We start from the raw sequence: 21,264 nt of genomic DNA, 5'->3' as shown, positions 1-21,264 counted from the left end.
TTGCATGTGTGCCTTCAGGCCAGAAGAGGGCACCAGTTCTCACTATAGATGGTTGTGAGCCACCATGTGGTTGCTGGGAATTGAACTCAGGACCTCTGCATGAGCAGCCAGTGCTCTTAACCTCTGGGCCATCTCTCCAGCCCCCAAGGCTGCAAGATTTTAAGTTCAAGCTGAGGTAACACTGCACAAGCCAGATGAAGGAAACATAAAGAGACCTTGTGTCCCACACGAGAACCAAGACACATGACAACTTTTGAATTATTTTATTCCCATAGTTTGACATAATATACAGGCACTTTGGCCAATGAGGTGACACAGGCCACTGGCTCCTGCCTGAGTCAGTTGCCCACCTTTAAGCCCTCTGAGGATTAGTGCTAGTAATGTCACACACAAAATGGAGAGCTAGGCTGGGGAATGGAAAGACAAGAGGGGGAATCCACAGCTGTCCTGGGGCTTCAGATGGCAGCAGCCTTGGTTCCCTCAATCCTGGTGGAGCCTGGAACTGCTGTTTCTGAAAATCCCACACTGGGCAGTCGAACCCTGAATCCACCTTCTTCCCGGTCCCTACTCCCACTCCGGGCCTTGGGGCTTAAGGACACCCTAGGAAAACGGAATTTGGGTGACTTCTCCCCAACTGGGGACTTGGAGGTCGCATCACCCTCCTGTCCCTTAGAGACTTTAGAAGGGGAAGCCAAGCCTACCCGAGGCAGGCGGACCCTTACCCTTCCCCGGCGACCCGAAGCCCCTTCCCCACTGCCTTTTTCCTCCTCCTCAGGACTGGGAGAGCCTTCTCCGGAGACCGACTCACTCTGGCTGAAGCCCACTCGGGGTAGCCTGAGCTTTGGACTCTTAACCTTTTCTCCAACTTCTATCCCTTCCTTGGCCTTCGCCAGACCAAACAGGGGCAGCCGAACCTTGAGTTTGTGCCCACCATCCCCATCGCCCTCAACCACCTGGTACTCAGCGTGGCTACTCACTGGTGACGTGAGTTCCACATCGGGCAATGAGAGGTGGAAGGTCCGCTGGGCCTCAGGGCCCTGGGGCTCAACGCCCTCTCCTCTGCTTCCGGTCCCCAGTGTGGGCAACTTCAGCTTTAACCCACCCTCACTCTTGGCTGCTTCACCAGCCTGGGCTTCATGGCCCAGCCCCACATCCAGCTCTAGCTGGGGCACTGTCACTGTGGGCATCTTGAAGATGCCCTCACCCACTAACAGATCACCCCCTGCCACCTGGGTTCCAGGTAGCTCCAGCATCACCTGTGGCACCTGGACCCTAGAGCCTGCTGTGCCCTCTGCAGAAGGGGCTACAATCTCAGGGCCTGCCTCCCCAAAGCTGGCCAATTCCACCTGGGGCAAAGAGATGCCTAGTGTGGACACCCTCTGCACACCCTCCTGGCCCTCTGCAACCACCTGCCCAGTGGTGGACACCTGGAGGCCTGACGGCTTCACTCCACTGGTGACCTTCTCTGTCTCCTGAGCTCCTGGTGTGACCAATTCCACTGCAGGGATCTTAAGCTGCCCAGCTATGGCCTCCAGCTTTTCCCCGGGGCTGACACGTCCATCCTGAGTTTCTGCTTCCTTTCCTCGGGACAACCCAAAAGATGGCATTTTCAGCTTGGGCATCTTCACCTTCCCATCCCAGCCCCAACCCTTTCCCTCAAGCTCAGCCTCCCCTGCCACCAGTACATCAGCCTCAGAGTCCCGGCCTTTCACCCCAAACTTGGGCAGAGCAAATCTGGACGCTTTAGGCTTGCTATCAGCTACTTCCACCTTGCCTGAGGGCAGATGGGCATCCAGGCTGAGCTGTGGGATGGACAGATCCAGTGCTGGCAGCAACCCGGCTTCCCCAGCTCCCTTCGCTTCGGCCTCAGTCCCTGCTCGAGCTTTGGGAAGTGAGATGGTAAACTTGGAAACCTTCAGCTTGGTGGCTCGCCCAGGCCCCTCCACCTCTCCCTTGACAGCTTTGGGCCCTGAAAGTCCGAATTTGGGCAGAGAGAACTTGGAAGAGGGTTTGACTTTCATCTCCACCATCTCTAGCTGCTCTTTCTCAACTTCAACTGTGGGCAGCTGAGGAGTGACAATCTCCACAGAGGGCACACGAAAGCCCACCTCTCCAACACCCACTGCCACCCTGGGGCCCTCTGGCTTCTCCACTTTGCCTGGGACAGCTTCTTGGACTTGTCCCTCCAGGCCCAGGGCCCCAGGCAAGTCAAGCTCCACAGAGGGGAGAGAGAGGGAAGAGACACCAACATGGGACGCCTCAATGCCCACCTCTGGCTGCAGACAGGGAAGTGTCATGAGTTTGTCTGGAACCTCAACACTTGCCTCCCCAGGCTTGCCCACTTTTCCCAACTTGGGCATGGTCATCTTGGGCAACTTGAAACTAAATTCAGTCCCTTTTGCCTGCTCCGCCCCTGCAGATCTCCTTTGCACCTCAGGAACCTTGGACAACTTCATCTCTGGCATCTTGGGAAGATGCACCTCTGGGACCTGTGACACTTGCATTTCAGGCAGCCGGATGTCCGACACTTTGGGCAGCTGCAGCTCTGGAAGGGGGACATCAGGCACTGCCATGTCAGGCACTTTGGGGAGTTTTATTTCTGGAAGCTTCATTTCAGGAAGTTTAATGTCGGGCACTTTGGGCAACTGAACTTCCGGGAGGCGAATGTCGGGCATGGTCATCTCCGGCATCTTAGGGAGTTTCATCTCTGACACTTTGGGCAGCTGAACTTCCGGGAGGCGAACATCGGGCACGGCCATCTCGGGCATCTTTGGGAGCTTCACCTCAGACATTTTGGGAAGTTGCAGCTCCGGGAGGTGGACATCGGGCACGGCCATCTCAGGCATCTTTGGGAGCTTCACCTCAGACACTTTGGGCAGCTGAACTTCCGGGAGTCGTACATCGGGCACGGCCATCTCGGGTACCTTCGGGAGCTTCATCTCTGGTAGCTTCATCTCTGGAACTTTCGGGAGCTGTACATCTGGAAGGTGTACATCGGGCACAGCCATCTCGGGCACCTTCGGAAGCTTCATCTCTGGTAGCTTCATCTCTGGAACTTTCGGGAGCTGTACATCTGGAAGGTGTACATCGGGCACAGCCATCTCGGGCACCTTCGGGAGCTTCATCTCAGGGACTTTGGGCAGCTGCACTGCCGGAAGGCGAACGTCGGGTACAACCACCTCAGGGATCTTTGGAAGTTTCATGTCTGACATTTTGGGCAGCTGTACCTCAGGGAGTTGCACATCTGGAATGGCTGCCTCGGGCACTTTAGGGAGTTTGACCTCAGGAACCTTAGGGAGCTTTACTTCAGGCCCCTTGGGTGCCTTGACCTCAGGCCCAGCCACACCAATACCGAAAGAGGGCATCTTGAGGGTGGGTAGCTTCAGCTTGCTCTCAGCAACAGCTTCAGGGCCAGAGGGCCGGGGTTCCAGGAGAGAAAGCCCAAAGGTGGGCATTCGAAGTCTGGGACCCTTTGCTTTGGCCTCAGGGCTGCCCTTGACTACTTTGGCTTCAGTGGCTTCCTTCCCCCGAATCCCAAAACGGGGGAAACTGAGCCGGGGCATCTTGAGGGCCACTTCAGGAACCTCTCCCTGGGTCTCCACCTCTGCACCCGGCAAAGCCAGGTCCACCCCCACAGACGGAGCTGCCACATCCAGGGTAGGGACTTTTACCACTGCAGCCCCTTCCTGGGTGTCTAGGCATGGAAGTGTGGGAAGAGTGGGTAGAGAGGGCAGGGTGGGGAGTTCCACTTGTGGAACCTGGATTTCCATGGCTGGGGGCTCCACAGCTGGGGCAGCTGGGGCACCTAGCCCAAGGGTTGGCAGGTGAAGGGCAAAACTGCTGGCTGCCTCTGTTGATGGGGTCCCCTTGGGAACTGAGACCTGAGGGACACCCACCTCGGCACTAGGCAGCCGAGGCCCAACTAGCTCTATCTGAGGGGCTGTGAACCCAGCTCCTGTGGCTGCCTCAGCTTCTGCCTTGGCCTTTCTTGGGGGAGGAGCAGCAGCAGCCATTCGGGCTACCTGGGCCTCTTCAGCTACTTCTCGGACACGCAGCCGAGGCAGCTGGAGGCGGCGACGGGCAGGGGCAGCTGGGACAGGTCCCTTGACAGCCTCGGCTTTGAGACCCCGACGCAGTCGGGAGAACTTGGGAAAAGAGAACTCGACGTCAACAGGGGCCAAATCTGCAGGGGTCCCCAGGGCCCCAGTCACCATCTTCTTCTTCTTCACAGGGGACAGACTCTGGATGTTCTGAGGAGAGAGGAGAGAGGCAGGAGGCTGTGGGACAGTGGGAGGCTGGGAGTAGATAGAAAAATAACCCACCTAGTATACCAGGCTGGGAGAAGTTTGGGGTAGAGTATATCCCAAAACACATCCACCTTCCTGCCTGTCACTTCAGGAAGGCAATGACAGACATTCAGAATCTCACAGTGAGTGGACAGGGATGTGGCAATGGGAACCCAAAAATACCAGGCCCTGATTCTGGAATTTCCCCCAACATCTTTATTGTAGAGTTGGGGAAATTGTGACCCAGAGAGGAAAAGAAACTTGGGTCACTCAGTAACTCAACAGCCATTGGGCTAGAATCTGGCCTTCCAGGACTCCATGACCCCTAATGAGCCCGGGTTGCATGGTGGGGATGGGTGAGAACCACCTGCCGATAGGTGCACCCTTTGACAGGAGTGGAGTTTAGGAGCAGAGAACAAGGGGCAGAGGGCGAATTAGTGTCAGGTTAGTGACATACAGAGGGCCAAAGTGGGCCACGGTGAAAGGGAGTAGGGTTTACGGCGCAGCAGCGACCCGGTCACTGGGGCTGTCCTGGACCCGGACTGGGCTAAGCACGCGTACCAGCTTGGCCACTTTGGCCCTCGGGCCCTTCATCTCATATCCAGACACCGTCCCGGGCCTCAGTGCCAGGTCCCCGGTGGGCACAGTGCGCTTCAAGCAGAAGGAGACCTTGTAGGGCTCTGCGCATTGCAGCAGGCGAAGTGCATCCTCATATTTGAAGTTCTCAAAGAACACACGGGCACTCAGCAGCTGGTCCCCTGCAAACGAGGTGGAGGTGGGTCTGGAGTGAGTGTCTCCTGACTCCACCCACACTTGGGCCCACCCACTTCTTAGGAGTAAGCAGAGGCCCAGTCCCAGATTTTGACCCTGCATATCATAGGCCTCTAACTTGAGAGGAAATTTCAGAGGTTATGGCTCGAAGAGCGAAACTGGTCCCATTGGCTTTAGCCCCGCCCCTTTCCGGAAGGAACCGATCCACTCGGGCCACTTATGGTTGTCTTTTCACTCTCCTTTTCCATCCTCATCATTCAAGCAGAGGGTTCCTTGTGAGATCAGAATCAAAAAGTAGCATCCTTGAGCACCCACAGGGGTTTCATGTAACTCAGTTCACTATATAGCCAAGGATGATCTTAAACCCTTGACCCTCTTCCTCCAGCTCAAGGGCTAAGATTACAGGCATTTGCCACCACACCCTGCTATGGGTTATGAAGCTGATAACCTATAGGGAGGTACCTTACCCGCTGTGGATGGTTCCTTCCCCAGCTTCTTGAATTCATAAGAATACACTGTTGAAATTAGAGACGTAGCTCTGCGACAGAGCACACTTGTCTAGTACGAAGGGTGTCCTGGGTTCAGTCTCCAGTATGTTCAGTCTGTCCATATGACAGACAGGCTGACAGAAGATTCAGGCCGTGAATTGGCTTTGCCTAGACACTGGCCTCACTTTAACAGAGATCTACCTGCCTTTGCTGTCCAAGTGCTGGAATTACAGAAGTGTGTTGCTACACTTGCTCTCTCCCCTGCTTTTAATGTATGTCTGTGTGTATATGGGTTTTGGAAACTGAACTCAGCACTCTTTTTTTGTTTGTTTGTTTTTGTTTTTTTCGAGACAGGGTTTCTCTGTATAGCCCTGGCTGTCCTGGAACTCACTTTGTAGACCAGGCTGGCCTTTAACTCAGAAATCCGCCTGCCTTTACCTCCCGAGTGCTGGGATTAAAGGCGTGCGCCACCAAGCCCTGCTGAACTCAGCACTCTTAAACATGGAACCATCTTTCCAGGTTCTAGTAATACTCTTTTTTTTTAATTTTTAATTAATTAATTTATTTATGGAAGTACAATGTAGATTTCTTCGGACACCCCAGAAGAGGGCATCAGATTTCATTACAGATGGTTGTGAGCCACCATGTGGTTTCTGGGACTTGAACTCAGGACCTCTGGAAGAGCTGTCAGTGCTCTTAACCGCTGAGCCATTTCTCCAGCCTGGTAATCTCTTTATTGTGTCTGTTTTAATATTTATTTTATTGCCGGGCAATGGTGGCACATGCCTTTTAATTCCAACACTTGGGAGGCAGAGGCAGGCGGATCTCTGAGTTCGAGGCCAGCCTGGTCTATAGCGTGAGTTCCAGGACAGCCAGGGCTACACAGAGAAACCCTGTTTCGAAAATAAATACGGGGCTGGAGAGATGGCTCAGCAGTTAAGGGCACTGACTACTCTTCCAGAGATCCTGAGTTCGATTCCCAGCAACCACATGGTGGCTCCCAACCATCTTTAATGAGATCTGATGCCCTCTTATGGTGTGTCTGAAGACAGCTATAGTGTACTTACATATAATAAATACATCTTTAAAAAATAAATAAATAAAATAATAATATTTATTTTATTTTTGTTTAAGTGAGTATGTGACTGTGAGTGTATGTGTATGTTTGTGTGTGTGTGTGTTTGTGTGTGTTTGTATGTGTGCATGTGTGAGTGTGTATGTGTGTGTGCATGTTTGAGTATATGTGTTTATGTTTGTCTTAGTGTGTATGTGTGTTTTTGTATGTGTGTGTAAGTGTATGTATATTTGTATGTGTGTATGTGTGTGTGTGTGTGTGTGTGTATGTATGTATGTATGTATGTATGTTGGCTACCACAGAAACCAGAGAGAGCTTCAGATTTCTTGGAACTGGAGTTACAGATAGTTGTGAGCTGCCCAAAAAGGGTGTCAGTGTCAGAGACAAACTCAGGTCCTCTGTTCAGCTCGTGTCTTAACCACTAAGCTAGCTCTCCAACCTTGTTTGTTTGTTTGTTTGTTTGTTTGTTTGTTTGTTTTTGCTTCCTGAAGCTGGGTTTCCCTGTGTAGCTCAGGCTAGTCTTGATCTTTTTCTCACTATGACTCCAAGGCTAGCCTCAAACTATCAATCCTCTTGCCTCAGCCTCCTGAGTACTAGGATTATAGTACCCCAGTTTGGGGAATTTTTGTGAAGCTTAGTAAGGTACCCACATTTATGCTTCCATCCTTGAATTCTCCCCTCTACACTTATAAGTGGTCCCGCAATCTCTGCAGGGAAGTTTTTGAGCACTATTCACCCAAGTATTAAAAACTGTGAATGTACAAATCTCATGTAAACATAATATTTGCATAAAACCTATATACATTCACCCTGCATTCCCTGTACTTCATCTCTAGGTAAAATTTTGGAGTTTTATTATTATATTTTAGTGGGGATTTTTTGTTTGTTTGTTTTTAATGTATGAGCATTTTGCTTACATGCATGTCTATGCTCCACATGTGCACCTGGTACCCATAGAAGCCAGAAGAAGGTGTTGGATCCCCTAGGACTGGAGTCACAGAGTTATTTTGAACTACCATGTGGCCACTAGGAATAAAATTTGGGTCTAAAGCTAAGCATGGTGATTCATGCTTTCAGTCCCAACACTTGGGAGGCAGAGGCAGGCATGGCTCTGAGTTTGAGGCCAGCCTGGTCTACAGAGTGAGTTCTAAGGCAGCCAGAGCTACACAGAGAAACCCTGTCTCCAAAGAAAAAGAAAAGAATCATCATCATCATCACCGTCATCATGTTCCTCCTCATCATCTGGGTCCTCTGGAAGAGTAACCAGCACTCTTAAATGCTGAGCCATCTTCTCAGTCTAACTTTCTAACTTCTGGGCTTTTTTTTTTTAAAATGGTGCTGGAGATTGAACCCAGGGCCTTATGCATTCTAGACTAATGTTCTACCACTGAGCCACACCCCAAGGCTCTCACTTCTGAACTCTAGGCAAGTGCTCTACCACTGAGCCAGAGCCCTAGTCCTCTTTTCTCTATCTTTGAGACTGGATGTTACTAAGTTGCCAAGGCAGACCTTGAACTTTCCATTCTCCTGCCTTAGACACTTAAATAATTTTGTTTATTTGTTTGATTGATACAAAATCTCCCTGTGTGGTCCAGACTAGCCTTAAACTCAAGAATCTCCTGCCCCAGCCTCCCAAGGGCTGCTGGAATGATAGGCGAGCACTACAAACTCCAAATTATATATGATACAATGTAAATACTATATAATAGTCATTCCTTTGTGTTTTAAGATTTATTCTTTTGTGTTTGAGTACTTTGTTTCCATGCATGACAGTGCAGAGCCGAGAAGAGGGCATATGACCCTTGTAAGGGACAGTTGTGAGCCACAGTGTGGGTGTTGGGAACTGAACCCCGGTTCTCTGCACGGCTAGCAAATGCTCAGAACTGCAGAGTCATATCTCTAGCCCCTTAGGGAATAATGAAAGAAGAAAGTCCAGACATGTTCAGTATGGGCACTTCCCCCCAACACAGGCACAAATAATTTCAGTCTCTGATCGGCTGAATCCTCAGATGCAGAATTCAGAAATGTGAAGGGTAGATTGTCTACCTAGGTGCCCTTCCACACCCCTAGTCAGTGTGCAAGAGACAGCTTTGATTTGCAGCATTTGATGGGTCCCAGGTTGCCTGCGATCCCAACCCTCCAGAGGCTGGAGCAGGAAGAATCAAAGGCTTGCCTGGACCACAAAGGGAAACTTTGTCTCAAGAAATTAAAATAAGAAAACAAGCTGGACATGGTGGCACATGCCTTTAATCCCAGCACTTGGAAGGCAGAGGCAAATGGCAGTAGTAAGTGAGTCCGAGGCCAACCTGGTCTACGGAGGGAGTTCAGGATAACCAGGGCTACATAGAGAAAGGCTGTCTCGAAAAACCTAACCAAACCAACCAACCAAACAAGAAAGACTAAAGGCCACATTTGCCAAGCTTCTATCAGGTAGCACTTTGAAGCCTGGCAACTGTTCCCCTTCTTTCTTATCCCTTTCTGTTTCTCTTGGATACTGCTCAGAGCCTGGACATGCTTTCCCTGGCACAGTGTTTTGTGTTTTCTTATTCTTTCTCTGAGGCTCCCCACACCCCTCCCCCCATCCCTTTAGCCATGTGACTACTTACTCTCCATTGCTTTCTTGGACCCTAACTTAAAAGACCTGGCTCTCTCTCTTCCTCTCCCCCACTCAGCAATTGCTAAGACTTACTGCCTGCACTGGGGTTTTTCTCCCAGTCTGTTGTAATAAAATTGTCCTTGGGTTTTTTGTTTTTGTTTTTGTTTTTTTTTAAAAACACTCCCACCTTGTCTTTCTCCAAACAGGTATCAGCAGGCCACTCAGTCCTCAGGTAAAATCTCCTTGGAGATTCCCCACAACCAACGAAGGGAAACCTAGCCAGTCACTCTATCACCTAACAGTGATGCCTAGAAGCATCCTTGAGGCCTCCCTCTCTATGGTACCCCACACCTAGTCCTGAATATCTGAGAGTCAAGTCCTTCCAACAACACCATATTAAGCCTGCCCATCCATCACTTCTTAGAGGCTAATTGATCTTGTCCCTGATGCTGCCTCTTACATTTCAGCCAACTGTAAATAAAGCAGCTAAACAAGACTCATTTCTGCTTCTCTTCTGCTTATGTCACAGAATAAAAGTCATAGTCCTTATGAGCCCTTCAAAACTGCCCTTGCCCCTACCTTCTCACTAGTTTCACCCCACTATTCTGTAAGTTTCTTAAGTGTAGGGACCTTTCTGTGTTCTGTTCACCATTGTAGCCAAAGCAGTAAGATGCTTAGTAAATAACTGTTATGGAACAGGGATGTACTTCATTGGTAGAATGCTTGCCTAGAGCTCACGAGTGAGAGGCTGGGAGCACAGTTCATAGAGCATTCACCTAGCATTCATCCAAAAAGCCCTGGGTTCCATCCTCAGTATGACAAAAAAGAACATATACATTTTTAAAATAATTAATTAAAGAAAGAATAATTGTTACATGCAATGCATAAGGTAAAACAGCTTTATCCATATTTCTTAAAAACATCTTTCATCTTTCATTTAATTAAGTTCCTCTCTCCATCTCAAGTTAACTCCACCCCTTTTCCTGTCCCAATAACACATTAATTAGCACTTACATAGTGCTTACTGTGTGACACTTATCTGTGTGCTGTTTTCAAAACCTGACTCATTTAAGCTACATAATAACCTCATGAGGTCAGTGCTAATTATTCCCATTTAAAGATGAAAATATGGAGACACAGAAATATCACGAGGGTTCTGGGAGTCCAACACAGACAATGAGCCGGCCCTAAATAATCATAGTGCCAGCTGGGCATGGTCGCTCAGGCCTGTCATCCCAGCTACCCTGGAGGCTGAGGCAGAAGGATCAAAAGTTCAAGGCCAAGGGCTGGCAAGATGGCTCAGCAGTTAAGATTGCTCTCTGCTCTTCCAGAGGATCTATCACCCACTTGGTGGCGCACAGGGGATTCCGAGCCCTCTTCTGGCCTCCAGGGGTACAACAGATACATCACACACCGACATAGTTGGTGGCAAAACATCCATACAAATAAACTAATTATTTTTAAAGTCTAAACCCAGCCAGGGTTACACAAGAAGTTCAAGGCCAACTCGAACAATTTAGACTCAAAAATTAAAAAAGAATAGAAAGACGGGCATGGGGGTGCATGCCTATATCCCAGCATTTGGTTGATGGAATAAGTTCATCGTCAGCTGTACAGCGAGTTCAGGCAAGCCCGAGCCCCCAAAACAATGAATGAGATGTAATTCGGTGGTAGAGCGAGGGCCTGGCATGCTGGAGGAGCTAGATTCAGAACAAGGAAAGCCTCACCACAACCTCTTAACCCCGCCTCCTAGCAAATAAGCACAACTTCAGTTTCATCCTGCCAGCACGCTTAGGCGGATACCTAACCACACCCTTGCAGGTCAACCCTGACCCACCAGGCCTTCAGACTCCGCCCCACCCCGCCACGCCCCCGCCAGGCCCGGGACCCAAAGCAGATTCCTAACTCCGCCTCCACAGTCCGGCTTTGCCCCGCCCTCCCCCAGTCACGCCCCCAGCGCGGTGGCCAAGGCAGATTCTTAACTCCGCCCCCATAGGCCGGCTCCGCCTTGCCATATGCAGACCACGCCTACCTTCTTGCAAGCTGAGGCTCTTAGCTGCGGGTGAGTCCTCTCGCAGCTCGCGGACAAAGATTCCTTCTTTGCCGCCGCCTGCTACATTGAAGCCGCTGACCCCGGTCTGTGCCTCGGTCTCCACGATAATCTCCACCAACTCCGCCCGTCTCAGCTCCTGCGAGGGGCAGCAAGGGGTCGCCATGGAACTCCAAGACGGCAACTCGCCCAGAGCTCGCCATGGCGTTCCTTCTCTAGGACCCGCGTTGTGGTTAAACAGCTCTCCTTTCCCGCTCGCTCTCTGGGAGGGTCGCGGTCGGAAAAGCAAGGGGCGGGGCGGGGCTGGAAGAAGAGGGGATGAGTAGGCGGGGCAAGATCACGGGGCGGGACTAGGAGTGCCAAATTAGGTGATTTTGAGAAGCTTATTAATTTTCCATTCTTTCTTCCTTTTTTTTCATTTTTTTTTGGGGGGGGGTTTCGAGACAGGGTTTCTCTGTATAGCCCTGGCTGTCCTGGAACTCACGCTGTAGACCAGGCTGGCCTCGAACTCAGAAATCCACCTGCCTCTTCCTCCCAAGTGCTGGGATTAAAGGCGTGCGCCACCACGCCCGGCTCCTTTTTTTCATTTTATTTTTGAGACAGAGACTCCTGTAGCCCAGAACGTCCTAGAAAGCCTCGAATTCCCCGAGATCCTCCTTCAAGTACTGGGACTAAAGTCATAAGACAAAATGCCAATTCCAATATCTATATTTGAAAGACCAAATGGGGCTTTAATAACTACACAACAAGCCTAGGGATTTAACCCAGTGGTAAAAGTCTTGCATAGCACGCACGAGGTTCTGAGTTCCATTCCCAACACGAAACTAAACAAACCAAAACATTTATATAAAATATTCAACTTGATAATAGTTATTCCTACAGGACAAAGGCATGCTTCTAATAAAGGGAGGCACCCATAAGCCATGCGGGATGGAAGAATGGGGTCTTGCCCTCTGTGGGCTTGAATATGTGTGAGAATGCTGTTGTGAACTCTAACTCCAAGACATGCATAACTCCCCCGGGAAAGGGAATCCAATGAAGGGGGGGGGGTGCGTGGGTAATGAATGGTGACCGCAGCAGAAGTGGCATTCATGGTATTTGCTGGCCCTGGCTCTGAAACACGCTAGAGGGTTCACATCTGCTTCCCAGAAGGGGAAGCAAGAGGTCTGATTCTGTCTAGGAAACCACAAGATTTTGTGGAGCACCTTGCACTTCTGGGCCTGTTGCTGTACTGCAAAGTTGGGTGGTGTGAAAGGAAAGTCTGGTTGTGAACTGAGACCTGACCAAGCATGGCTGGACCTGGGTGAATGCAAGGCACTGCGACCAGCCAGGAGAGGGAAAATCAGGCCTAGACTAGATGCCCTACTGCAGTGGGACTAGAGCAGGAGAATATGAAACATTAGTTGGGGTGGGGGGAGCTTCTTGGAACAGTAGGGTCCTTCCACTCCCCTTTGGACAGCATCTTGTGTCTCCCCGTGTTTTTTGGGAAGTCACAGGAAGGCAGTAAAGCCTAGGAAGCTAAAGTGAGTTACTTAATGCCTCAAAGCACATTAACAGCCAAGCCTTGTCTTAGGTATTCCACCCCAGGACTCTATAGGCTGTGACCCCATTGCCTGTCACCCTCAGCCTTAATGAGGCTCCTTTGTAAGTAGAGCCACCCAGCCTGGTACTCAGTAGAAGAGGTTAAAAAACTGCTAACATTGAATCTGAAAGCTGTGGCAGTGACTGAGGGTGTTCTCTTGGTACCAGACTATGCAGTAGTCCAAAAAGTGAACCATCGGAGTTCCCAGAGATGGGGACCATCACCCCACCTCACCAGTGGGGAAGCTGGGGCTCCAAGAAGTTAGGTCACCTGCTTAAGGCTGTACATAAAGCAGGAAAGGACTGGATTTGCCTTGTGGGGTCCTCTACAGTGACTTTGTACTTTGTCAGCTCTTATCTGTAGTGGGGTGTTTTGACTCAGGGTCTTACTCTGTATTTCAGGTTGGCCTCTAACTCACAGTAGTCCCCCTGCCTCAGCCTCCTGAGTACAAGTGCTAGGATCATAAGCATGTATCCATGCTTGGTTATAACTAGTCTCTTCTGATTAAATATTTCTGTTGAATTTTTTGTTTTTGTTTTTCAAGACAGGGTCTCAAGGCACTGTCTGTCTGTCCTGAAGCTCACTATGAATACCCTGAACTCACTGATCCACCTGCCTCTGCTTCCCAAGAGCTAGGGTTAAAAGCCTGTGCTATCACACCCAGGTATGTTTAAATTTATTTTAAAATGACTTGGGAGCTGGGCAGTGGTGGTGCACTTTAATTCTGGCACTCAGGAGGCAGAGGCAGGCAGATCTCTGAGTTTCAGGCCAGCCTGTTCTGTCTACAGAGTACAGAGACAGTTCCAGGACACCCAAGACTACAAAGAGAAACCCTATTATTAAAAAAAAAAAAGTTAGGAGAGAGGCAGCAAAACAACAAGATAAACAAAGGATTTTGTGTGCATCGGTGCTTTGCCTGCGTGTAAGTCTGTGCACCACATACGTGCTTAGTGTCAGTGGAGGTCAGAGGAGGGTGTCAGATCTCTAAGGGGTTTGAACCCCCATGGGGTTGCTGGAAATTGAAATGAATCCTCTGGAAAAGCAGCCAGTGCTCTTAACCACTTCGCCATCTGTCCAGCCAAGGTTTCCTTTTGTTTGTTTGTTTTGTTTGTTTACATTTATTTATGTATGTGTATATGTATGAAGGTCAAAGGAATCAATTTTAGGATCCGGGTCCTCTCCTCTACCATGTAGCTTCCAGAAGATTGCACTCAGATCATCAGGCTTGGCAGCAAGCACCTGTACCCACTGAGCCCATCTGCTGACCCCTCTTTCTGCTGGGTTTTGTCATCGTTATCATCACCATCATCATCATCATCATCATCATCGAGGACTGACTCCAAGATCTTGTGCATATTAGGGTACTTTACCCCTGAGTGACACACTTTTTTTAATCTTTCTGGGATAGGACCTTACTAAATTGCCCAAGTTGACCTTGAACTTGAAAGCCAAAATGATAGGCCTAAGCCACCACACCCATCAGTAGGCCCCGCTTTGTGTTGAGCATTTGACATGTTAATTTCTCCCTCACTTATTCTATTTCCAGCTTCCAGGTGGGAATACCAAGGCCCAGAGAAGCCGGGACATGCCTTCTTGGCACCCTAACCTGTGGATACTCACCTCAGCGCTGCGGCTCCTGGCCTCCATAGCTCTGCAGAGAGTCACCTGGGGCTCGGGCTCCCGTGTCCTCTCCTCCTTCTGCTGCAAGACCACCTTCAGCTCCTCATGGAGCAGCTGCCACTGAGCCTGGGGGTATAAGATGGAGGCCTGAGGCAAGGAGGGATTGTCGGGTAGAGATGGGGCTTGCCAGAGAGGTCAAGTGCAAGTGCAGGGATGGCATCAGGCGGGCGGAGAGTAGGGCCCCTCACCGCTTCTTGAGTGATGGCCTTTTCTCCTGATAGGAGCCCCACTCGGGGTGATGCACAGCTGTAAGCGGGAATCTCACTCTTCCTTTGAGGTCTTGCTGCCTGCCATGGAGAGACAAGGGGTGTGGGACATCAGACAGACCCAGGGAAGATAGAGAGGGGCATGTGGAACCAGCCAGCTCTCACCTGAGGGTCACTTCCAGCTCCCTGGGCCTCCTGGGTCTGGGGCTCTAGGAAGAACAACACACATAGCAGTATTACCTCATATCCCCTGTGCTCGTTCTGACAATTCTTTGTGCTCAAGTGCCTTACAGTTATTTCCCAGGCCAGCCTGGATAGCCTCTGTAGTGAGACACTGCCTCAAAAGCCTGAATGCAGAGCCAGGAACGCTTGCCCAGTAGTACACACTGGCAGTCCCATCGTGTCTGGTTTGTTCTGTGCTAGCGAGTCAATCCCAGGGTTTTACACATGCAAAGCTACCATTTTACCACCTGAGCTATATTCCCAGGCCTTGCTTTGAGTTTGAGACAGGGTTTTCGAACACATTAGCCTCAAATTCTCTAGGTAGCTGAAGATGACTTTGAACTATTGTCCTCCTCCCACCCCATTTCAGCCTCCCAAATACCGGGGTCACAGGCAAATGTCACTGTCTTTAGTTTACCAGAAAGCTACTTTACTGAAAATATGCCGTCTCAGAGAAGTCATGCAAATTTGTACCAGTGTGGCGCACACAACCCAAGAAGAAGGCACAGAGAAGTCAGCCTCCAGCCGGGCCCTCCTGGGGACATGGAGGAGGTGACTGTCTCTGAGCTTTGGCCCCCACCTGGCATGCCAGCCCGCCAACCCCTGCCACACAGGAAAAGGTCAGGCTCATGCGGCACATTCCCTCACACAATGGCCCGTCTGCTGTGCCAGTCACATTCTGCCCCTGCCCACCCGCCCACCCACCCACTGCCATACAATGGCCCTTCATAGCTCGGCCCTGGAGCAAAGGAGATCAGTCAGTAGAGTGCTTGCCTAGCATGCACAAAGGCCCTGGGGTCAGTTCTCCACTTCCTAAACCAGGCATGGTGGCACACAACGATAATCCCAGTATTTGGCAGGTAGAGACAGGAAGATGAAACAATTCAAGGCCATTCTTAGCTCCCTAGGCCAACTACATGAAATGGGTCTATGCAACACAACAAACTTAGGTCACAATTGGCTGAATTAGACAACCCTTTGGACGCATCCACACATGCTGTAATCACACCCCCTGAAGCCCACCACTGGCCCCCAGTAGCTGAAAGCTCCTGTCAGCAACTCCTAGGAATCCTAGATTCTGTCTCTAAGCCCAGCCTCCCTTGTGAACCCTTTTGGCTCTTGCACACAAGCTGAACACCTCTCCTAAGATGGCTTCCCTGTGAACCAGGCCCTGGCACAGGGGCAGAGATTAAGGCTTGGTGAGAAGTTTCCTGTCCAGAGTCACAAAGCCAGGATGAGGCAGAGTACCCTTGACCTCTGTTCTATACCTAACTCATTTGCAGAGCTGCTGGGGGAGAGTTGAGGTGAGCAAGAGGAGTCAAACTGAATAAATTCCAGAGGACCTTGTCGGTGCCAGGCCTGGCCGCGGGACCCTAGTTTGCTGACAAGTAAAGGAAAGTTAAAGACAGACTGTCGTAAACTGGGTGTGGTCAGAGACTCCTGTAATCAAATAGGATTATGAGTTAAAATGTAGCCTGAGCTACATGAGACCCTGTCTCAAAAATACTGAAAAAATACTGGAAGGCAGGGAGATTTATGCTTTATGTCCAGCCAACGTGTTCTGGCTTCATCCTAGGCTATAGCATGTGACCATCTCAAAAAAAAAAAAAAAAAAAGAGAGAGAGAGAGAAAAGAAAAGGAAAGAAAAGAAAAATTTACAAAAACAACAAAAGGGCTGGGGACCTGGAGAGATGGCTCAGCGGTTAAGAGTGCTGGCTGCTCTTCCAAGGGACCTGGGTTCAATTCCCAGCACCCACACAACAGCTCACAACTGTTTGTACTAGGGGATCTGGCATCTTCAAACATACATGTAGGCAAAACATTAATGCACATAAAATAAAAATAGATTTTTTTTTTAAAAAAAAAGGGAGTCAATAAGGTCTGTGGGGAACCTCGGTGGAGAACCTTGACCTGACGTGGTGGCAGATACCAAGGAGGATGCTGAAGGCCACACTCTTGCTCTGATCCCAGGCAAGGAGGCAGCACCTAGAACCTGACACAGGAAGCCTAGGCAGGACGGGCAACACAGTGTCCCCCTTCTTCATCCCTCCCCTTTTCATCTGTCCCTGGAACAGCTGCCCAGCCCAGGTTATATTTAGGCCTCTGAGCCCTTCCTGAGCCACGTGCCCAGCTCCTGGGCAGGGGTGGGGGCAGCTTCCGAAGGAAATGTTCCCTCTGCCGTCACCCTTTGTTCTCAGACCTGCCCATCCCACTAGGTAAGGAAGTGGAGGACAGGCTTCCGGGGAGTCCCCGGTTTGTGTCACGGGAAGAGGGAATGAGGTTCTCCCGTTGAATTGTGGCCTGGCAGAACTTTCTGGAGGCTGACAGCTCATTTCTTGAGACACTACCCTAGCATACGCCTGAAATTCATCCAAACTTTTCAAGGACCCTGTTTCTAAAACACATTTATTATGTGTTAAGGTCTGGAAATATAATGTCTTAGGCAGGCGGTGGTGACGAGCGCCTTTAATCCCTGGCCTCAGGAGGCAAGAAGCAAGCAAATCTCTGAGTTCGAGGCCAGCCTGGTCTACAGAGTGAGTTCCAGGACAGCCAGGGCTACACAGAGAAACCCTGTCTCGCAAAACAAAACAAAACAAAACAGCAACAAAACAGAAATGTAATGTCTTTTTATTAATGTTGAGCATTGAACCTAGGAGCTCATAGTTGCTGGCCAAGTGTTCTACCACTGAGCGTTTGCCCTCTGATCCCTCTACTCTATTTGTTGTATGGGGGATACAAAGTCTCACGTACCCCAGGCTGGCCTCTGGCTCCCTACGTAGCTCAGGATGACCTTGAGCCTTTGAGCCTCCTTCATCTACCTCACTCCCTAGTGCTGGGATTACAGGCTCAACCACAGCAGGCTTTATGGGATGCTGGACATGGAGCCCTTGGCCTCTCCCATGCTAGGCAAAGTTCTCTACCAACTGGTCTGTGTTCTCTAACATATCCCAGCCTTCTTTCCCCCTTTCATTTTAAGGCACAGTCACACTAAGTTGCCTAGAATGGCCTTGAGTTGGCTTAGCAGGCTAACACCATCAGGCCCAGATCTACTTGTCTGTTTTAGGTGCCATTCAAACCCGTAGTGTGGCTCAGAGGCATATATCATCATTGGGGCCTTCCCATGACCCAGCTAAGGATTCTTTTCTTCTGGCTCCCTCCCCCCAAGAGCTGCTGTCTACCTCATGTGTGAATTCTGCTCTTTCAGAGCCTCGACTTCCGTAAGCCATCTATGGTCTGCAGCCCTCACCAATGCCCAGCCCAGCCTGGCCCCTGGACACTATCTAAGACCATGTAATGAGTCTAAGAGGAGGTGCCCAGGTAGTGTAGCCTATGGCCCCTTAGGTTGGCCCAGCTCCAGTGTTTCCTCAGTCTGAGTACATGGGAAAAAACCTTCTCTTTGGGGCCTCAGTTTTCTTACCAGTAAGAAGTATGCATCCAATAAAAGTAGTTTCATTGGCATGGTGCCAGCTTGTAATCCCAACACTTGGAAAGCTGGGGTCAGAGGATTGTGAGTTGGAGGCCAGCCTGGAGTCTGTCTTCAATACACACACACACACACACACACACACACCAACAGGTACTTTGACTATTCATCATATAAGTGTTCAGTTATAAACTAATTTCTGGCAACATCAGAGTGCAGAGAGCAGGGGCTATGCACCTGTTTCTCAGATTCAGCCATCTTTGTATGTTTGAGACAAAGTTTCCTGGTTGTGCAGGCTGGCTTCACACTCCCTGTGTAGCTGAGGGTGACCTTGAACTCTTGATCCTTCTGCCTCTCTCCACCTCTGTTATGTTGGGGTTACAGGCATGACCCATCACACCTATCTTCAATACCCAGCCTTTGTACCACAGCAGCCCCCCAATTCCTCCCAATCAAAAGGGAACATCAAGTTGAGGCAGCAACTAAATTTTGAGTCCTGTCTCCTACCAATGGGATCAATGCTAGCTCTCCAGCATCCACCTTCAAAGACCAAGAACCCTTTCTCAGCAATTCACATATTCCACCAAAGGGGCCTTTATCTGCCCATCTTACATATTGGAAAGTGAAGACAAAGGGATAGCCTGAAGCTGCCCAGGCAGGTATAGGTGGGCACACCTATAATGCCAGAACTCATGAGACTAAACTCAGGGGCTTTCCTGGAGTGTAAAGGCAGCCTGGGTTATATAGAAAGAACCTGAGACTGTGTCTCCAAAAGCACTAAAGGAAGGGCTACAGAGAACGTAGACTGGGTAGATAGAGGATTGCCTAGCATGCATGAGGCCCTGGGTTCCACCTCCAGCACACTAATACTCAGCGTGGAAAGCAGGGAGCCTACAAGCTCAGTTCTATCCAGCTACATAAACTGGAGCCCATCCTGAACCACAAGAGATCAAAGGACCCCACCCCCACCCCATGGGAGCATAGAATTTGAACCCAGAGCCTGGCTCTGAAGTCCATGAATTTGACTCCTATGTTAATCTCCCTTCCCAGACCTCCCAGAACCCTAGGCTGCGTTCCTAGGGTTGCTGAGCCCAGTCCACACCAGAGTGGCCAGCTGATCATTTCTTACCGGTGGGCCTCCAGACACCTCCAGAGCTCCTTGGTCTGTCTGTTTAGTCCCAGCCTTGGGCTGGGAGGGAAAAGGAATGGGAAGGGGGGGGCAGAAGGGGGACCCTGGCCATTGGCTGTCCTGCTGTGATGTCACCCAAAGGGTGGGTGGTGGGGAAACAAACATCCCCTTCTGTGCACTACATCCATCTGCAAGGGGGTGGGGATCTGGAAACTCGAACCTCTCCCTTGCCAGAGCCCAGACCTCCACCCCAGCCTTAGTTCAAGAATTTGCATACCACCCCCATTCGAATACTCAGCACCCCACCCCCATCATCTGTGGGCTCCTGGACCCAGGCCTAACTCACATAGTCCCTGAGACTCTCAAAACAACCTCTTAACACTGTCTCCTTGATAATTTGGGTTCAAGTCCCAGCTCAGGCATTCCTGGCTCCGGGAACTTCAGCAATCACAGGGCATCACTGGGCCTCAGTTTCTTTGTCTTTGAAATCGTAGTAGTAAGAATGCTTACCTCTTGAAGGTTGTAATGGAGTCAGATGAGTTTTAAAATCTATGGTGGGGCCCAGTGAGATGGCTCAGCAGATGAAGGCATTTACCATTAAGCCCGAGGACCTAAATTCAGTCCCTGGGTCCATGTGATGGGAAGTGAGAACTAACTCATGCCAATTGTCCTTTGATTTACACACACATGTGCACACACACACACACACACACACGTGAGCACACACAGGCATGCACGCATGCACAGGCACACATGAGTGCACATACACAGGCACACAGTCCAACACACATGCACACACACACACAAGGGCACACATGTACGTACATACACACACACATGCATGTGCATATCCTATGATACATACGCACACACAATAAAGAAATGTACTTGAAAAAAAAAAAAAAAGACAGCCGGGCGTGGTGGCGCACGCCTTTAATCCCAGCACTCGGGAGGCAGAGGCAGGCGGATTTCTGAGTTCGAGGCCAGCTTGGTCTACAAAGTGAGTTCCAGGACAGCCAGAGCTACACAGAGAAACCCTGTCTCAAAAAACTACAAAAAAAAAAAAAAAAAAAGACTAAGGCAGGGACTGGAGAGAGAACTCAGCAGCTGAGATCATTTCCTGTTCTTCCTGAGGACCCAGTTTGGTTCCCATTCCCAGCTCCGGTGGTTTACAATCATTAGTAAGCAACCTCAGCTCCGGGATGCCAGATACCTCCGCCGGCCTCAGCAGGCGTCTATCTGCACTCACATGTCTACATGCAGACACTCTTACTTACACATGATTCAAAATAATAAAGACAAATAAAAATAATAAAGACAAAAGCAGGCCAGGTGGTGGGGGCATGCACCTTTAATCCCAGCACTCGGGAGGCAGAGTCAGGCAGATCTCTGAGTTCGAGGCCAGCCTGGTCTACAAAGCTAGTTCTAGGGCAACTAAGGCTACCCAATGAAACAAACAAACAAACAAACAAACAAACAAGCCAAAGCCATTCACAAAAGTACATAAATAAATGGCAAAAGGGATAAATTACCCTTTTGTTTTGTTTTGTTTTGTTTTGTTTTGTTTTGTGAGATAGGGTTCCTCTGTGTAGCCCCTTTGGCTATCTACTGAATTTGAGGCCAGGCTCATGGGATAATGCCTTAAAAACACAAACAGCAACAGCAACCAAAATGAGAGGGCTGGACAGGCCTCTCCTGGGGGGCGGGGGGCGGGACAGGCCTCTCCTGGGGGGGGGCGGCGGGGGGGGGGGCGAC

General features: G+C 50.1%; 1 protein-coding gene across 2 annotated transcripts; it reads right to left on the bottom strand.

The window, feature by feature from the left end:
- Positions 1 to 75: 75 nt before the first annotated feature.
- Prx (periaxin) lies at positions 76 to 19,545 on the bottom strand. Of its 2 annotated transcripts, XM_021168840.1 has the most exons (7): positions 19,510 to 19,545; positions 14,900 to 14,943; positions 14,717 to 14,815; positions 14,469 to 14,594; positions 11,249 to 11,405; positions 4,848 to 5,044; positions 76 to 4,250 (listed from the first exon to the last, which is right to left on the bottom strand). In XM_021168840.1, the coding sequence occupies exons 4-7, from the start codon at positions 14,493 to 14,495 to the stop codon at positions 456 to 458; spliced, it is 4,176 nt and encodes a 1,391-aa protein (XP_021024499.1). In that variant the 5' UTR covers positions 14,496 to 14,594; positions 14,717 to 14,815; positions 14,900 to 14,943; positions 19,510 to 19,545; the 3' UTR covers positions 76 to 455. The 2 variants fall into 2 exon arrangements, with proteins under 2 accessions (XP_021024499.1, XP_021024500.1); XM_021168841.1 differs by lacking the exons at positions 4,848 to 5,044; positions 14,469 to 14,594; positions 14,717 to 14,815; positions 14,900 to 14,943; positions 19,510 to 19,545 and having other exon boundaries at positions 256 to 4,250; positions 11,249 to 11,551.
- Positions 19,546 to 21,264: the final 1,719 nt, after the last annotated feature.

This window comes from Mus caroli, chromosome 7, assembly GCF_900094665.2.
Source record: "Mus caroli chromosome 7, CAROLI_EIJ_v1.1, whole genome shotgun sequence".
In the NCBI taxonomy this organism is placed as follows: Eukaryota; Metazoa; Chordata; class Mammalia; order Rodentia; family Muridae; genus Mus; species Mus caroli.
The sequence above is the reverse complement of the archived record's forward strand: the minus strand, read 5'-3'. Positions and strand labels throughout refer to the sequence as shown.

Bases quoted from the DNA above. Each gene is read 5' to 3' on its own strand.
- Prx (XM_021168840.1), bottom strand. From the start codon at position 14,495: ATGGAGGCCAGGAGCCGCAGCGCTGAG. The intron at 5,045-11,248 runs GTAGGCGTGGTC...CCTCGTTTGCAG, and splicing joins GAGCCTCAGCTTGCAAGAAG to GGGACCAGCTGCTGAGTGCC. The intron at 4,251-4,847 runs GTACGCGTGCTT...CTCTCTCCTCAG, and splicing joins GGGCCAAAGTGGCCAAGCTG to AACATCCAGAGTCTGTCCCC.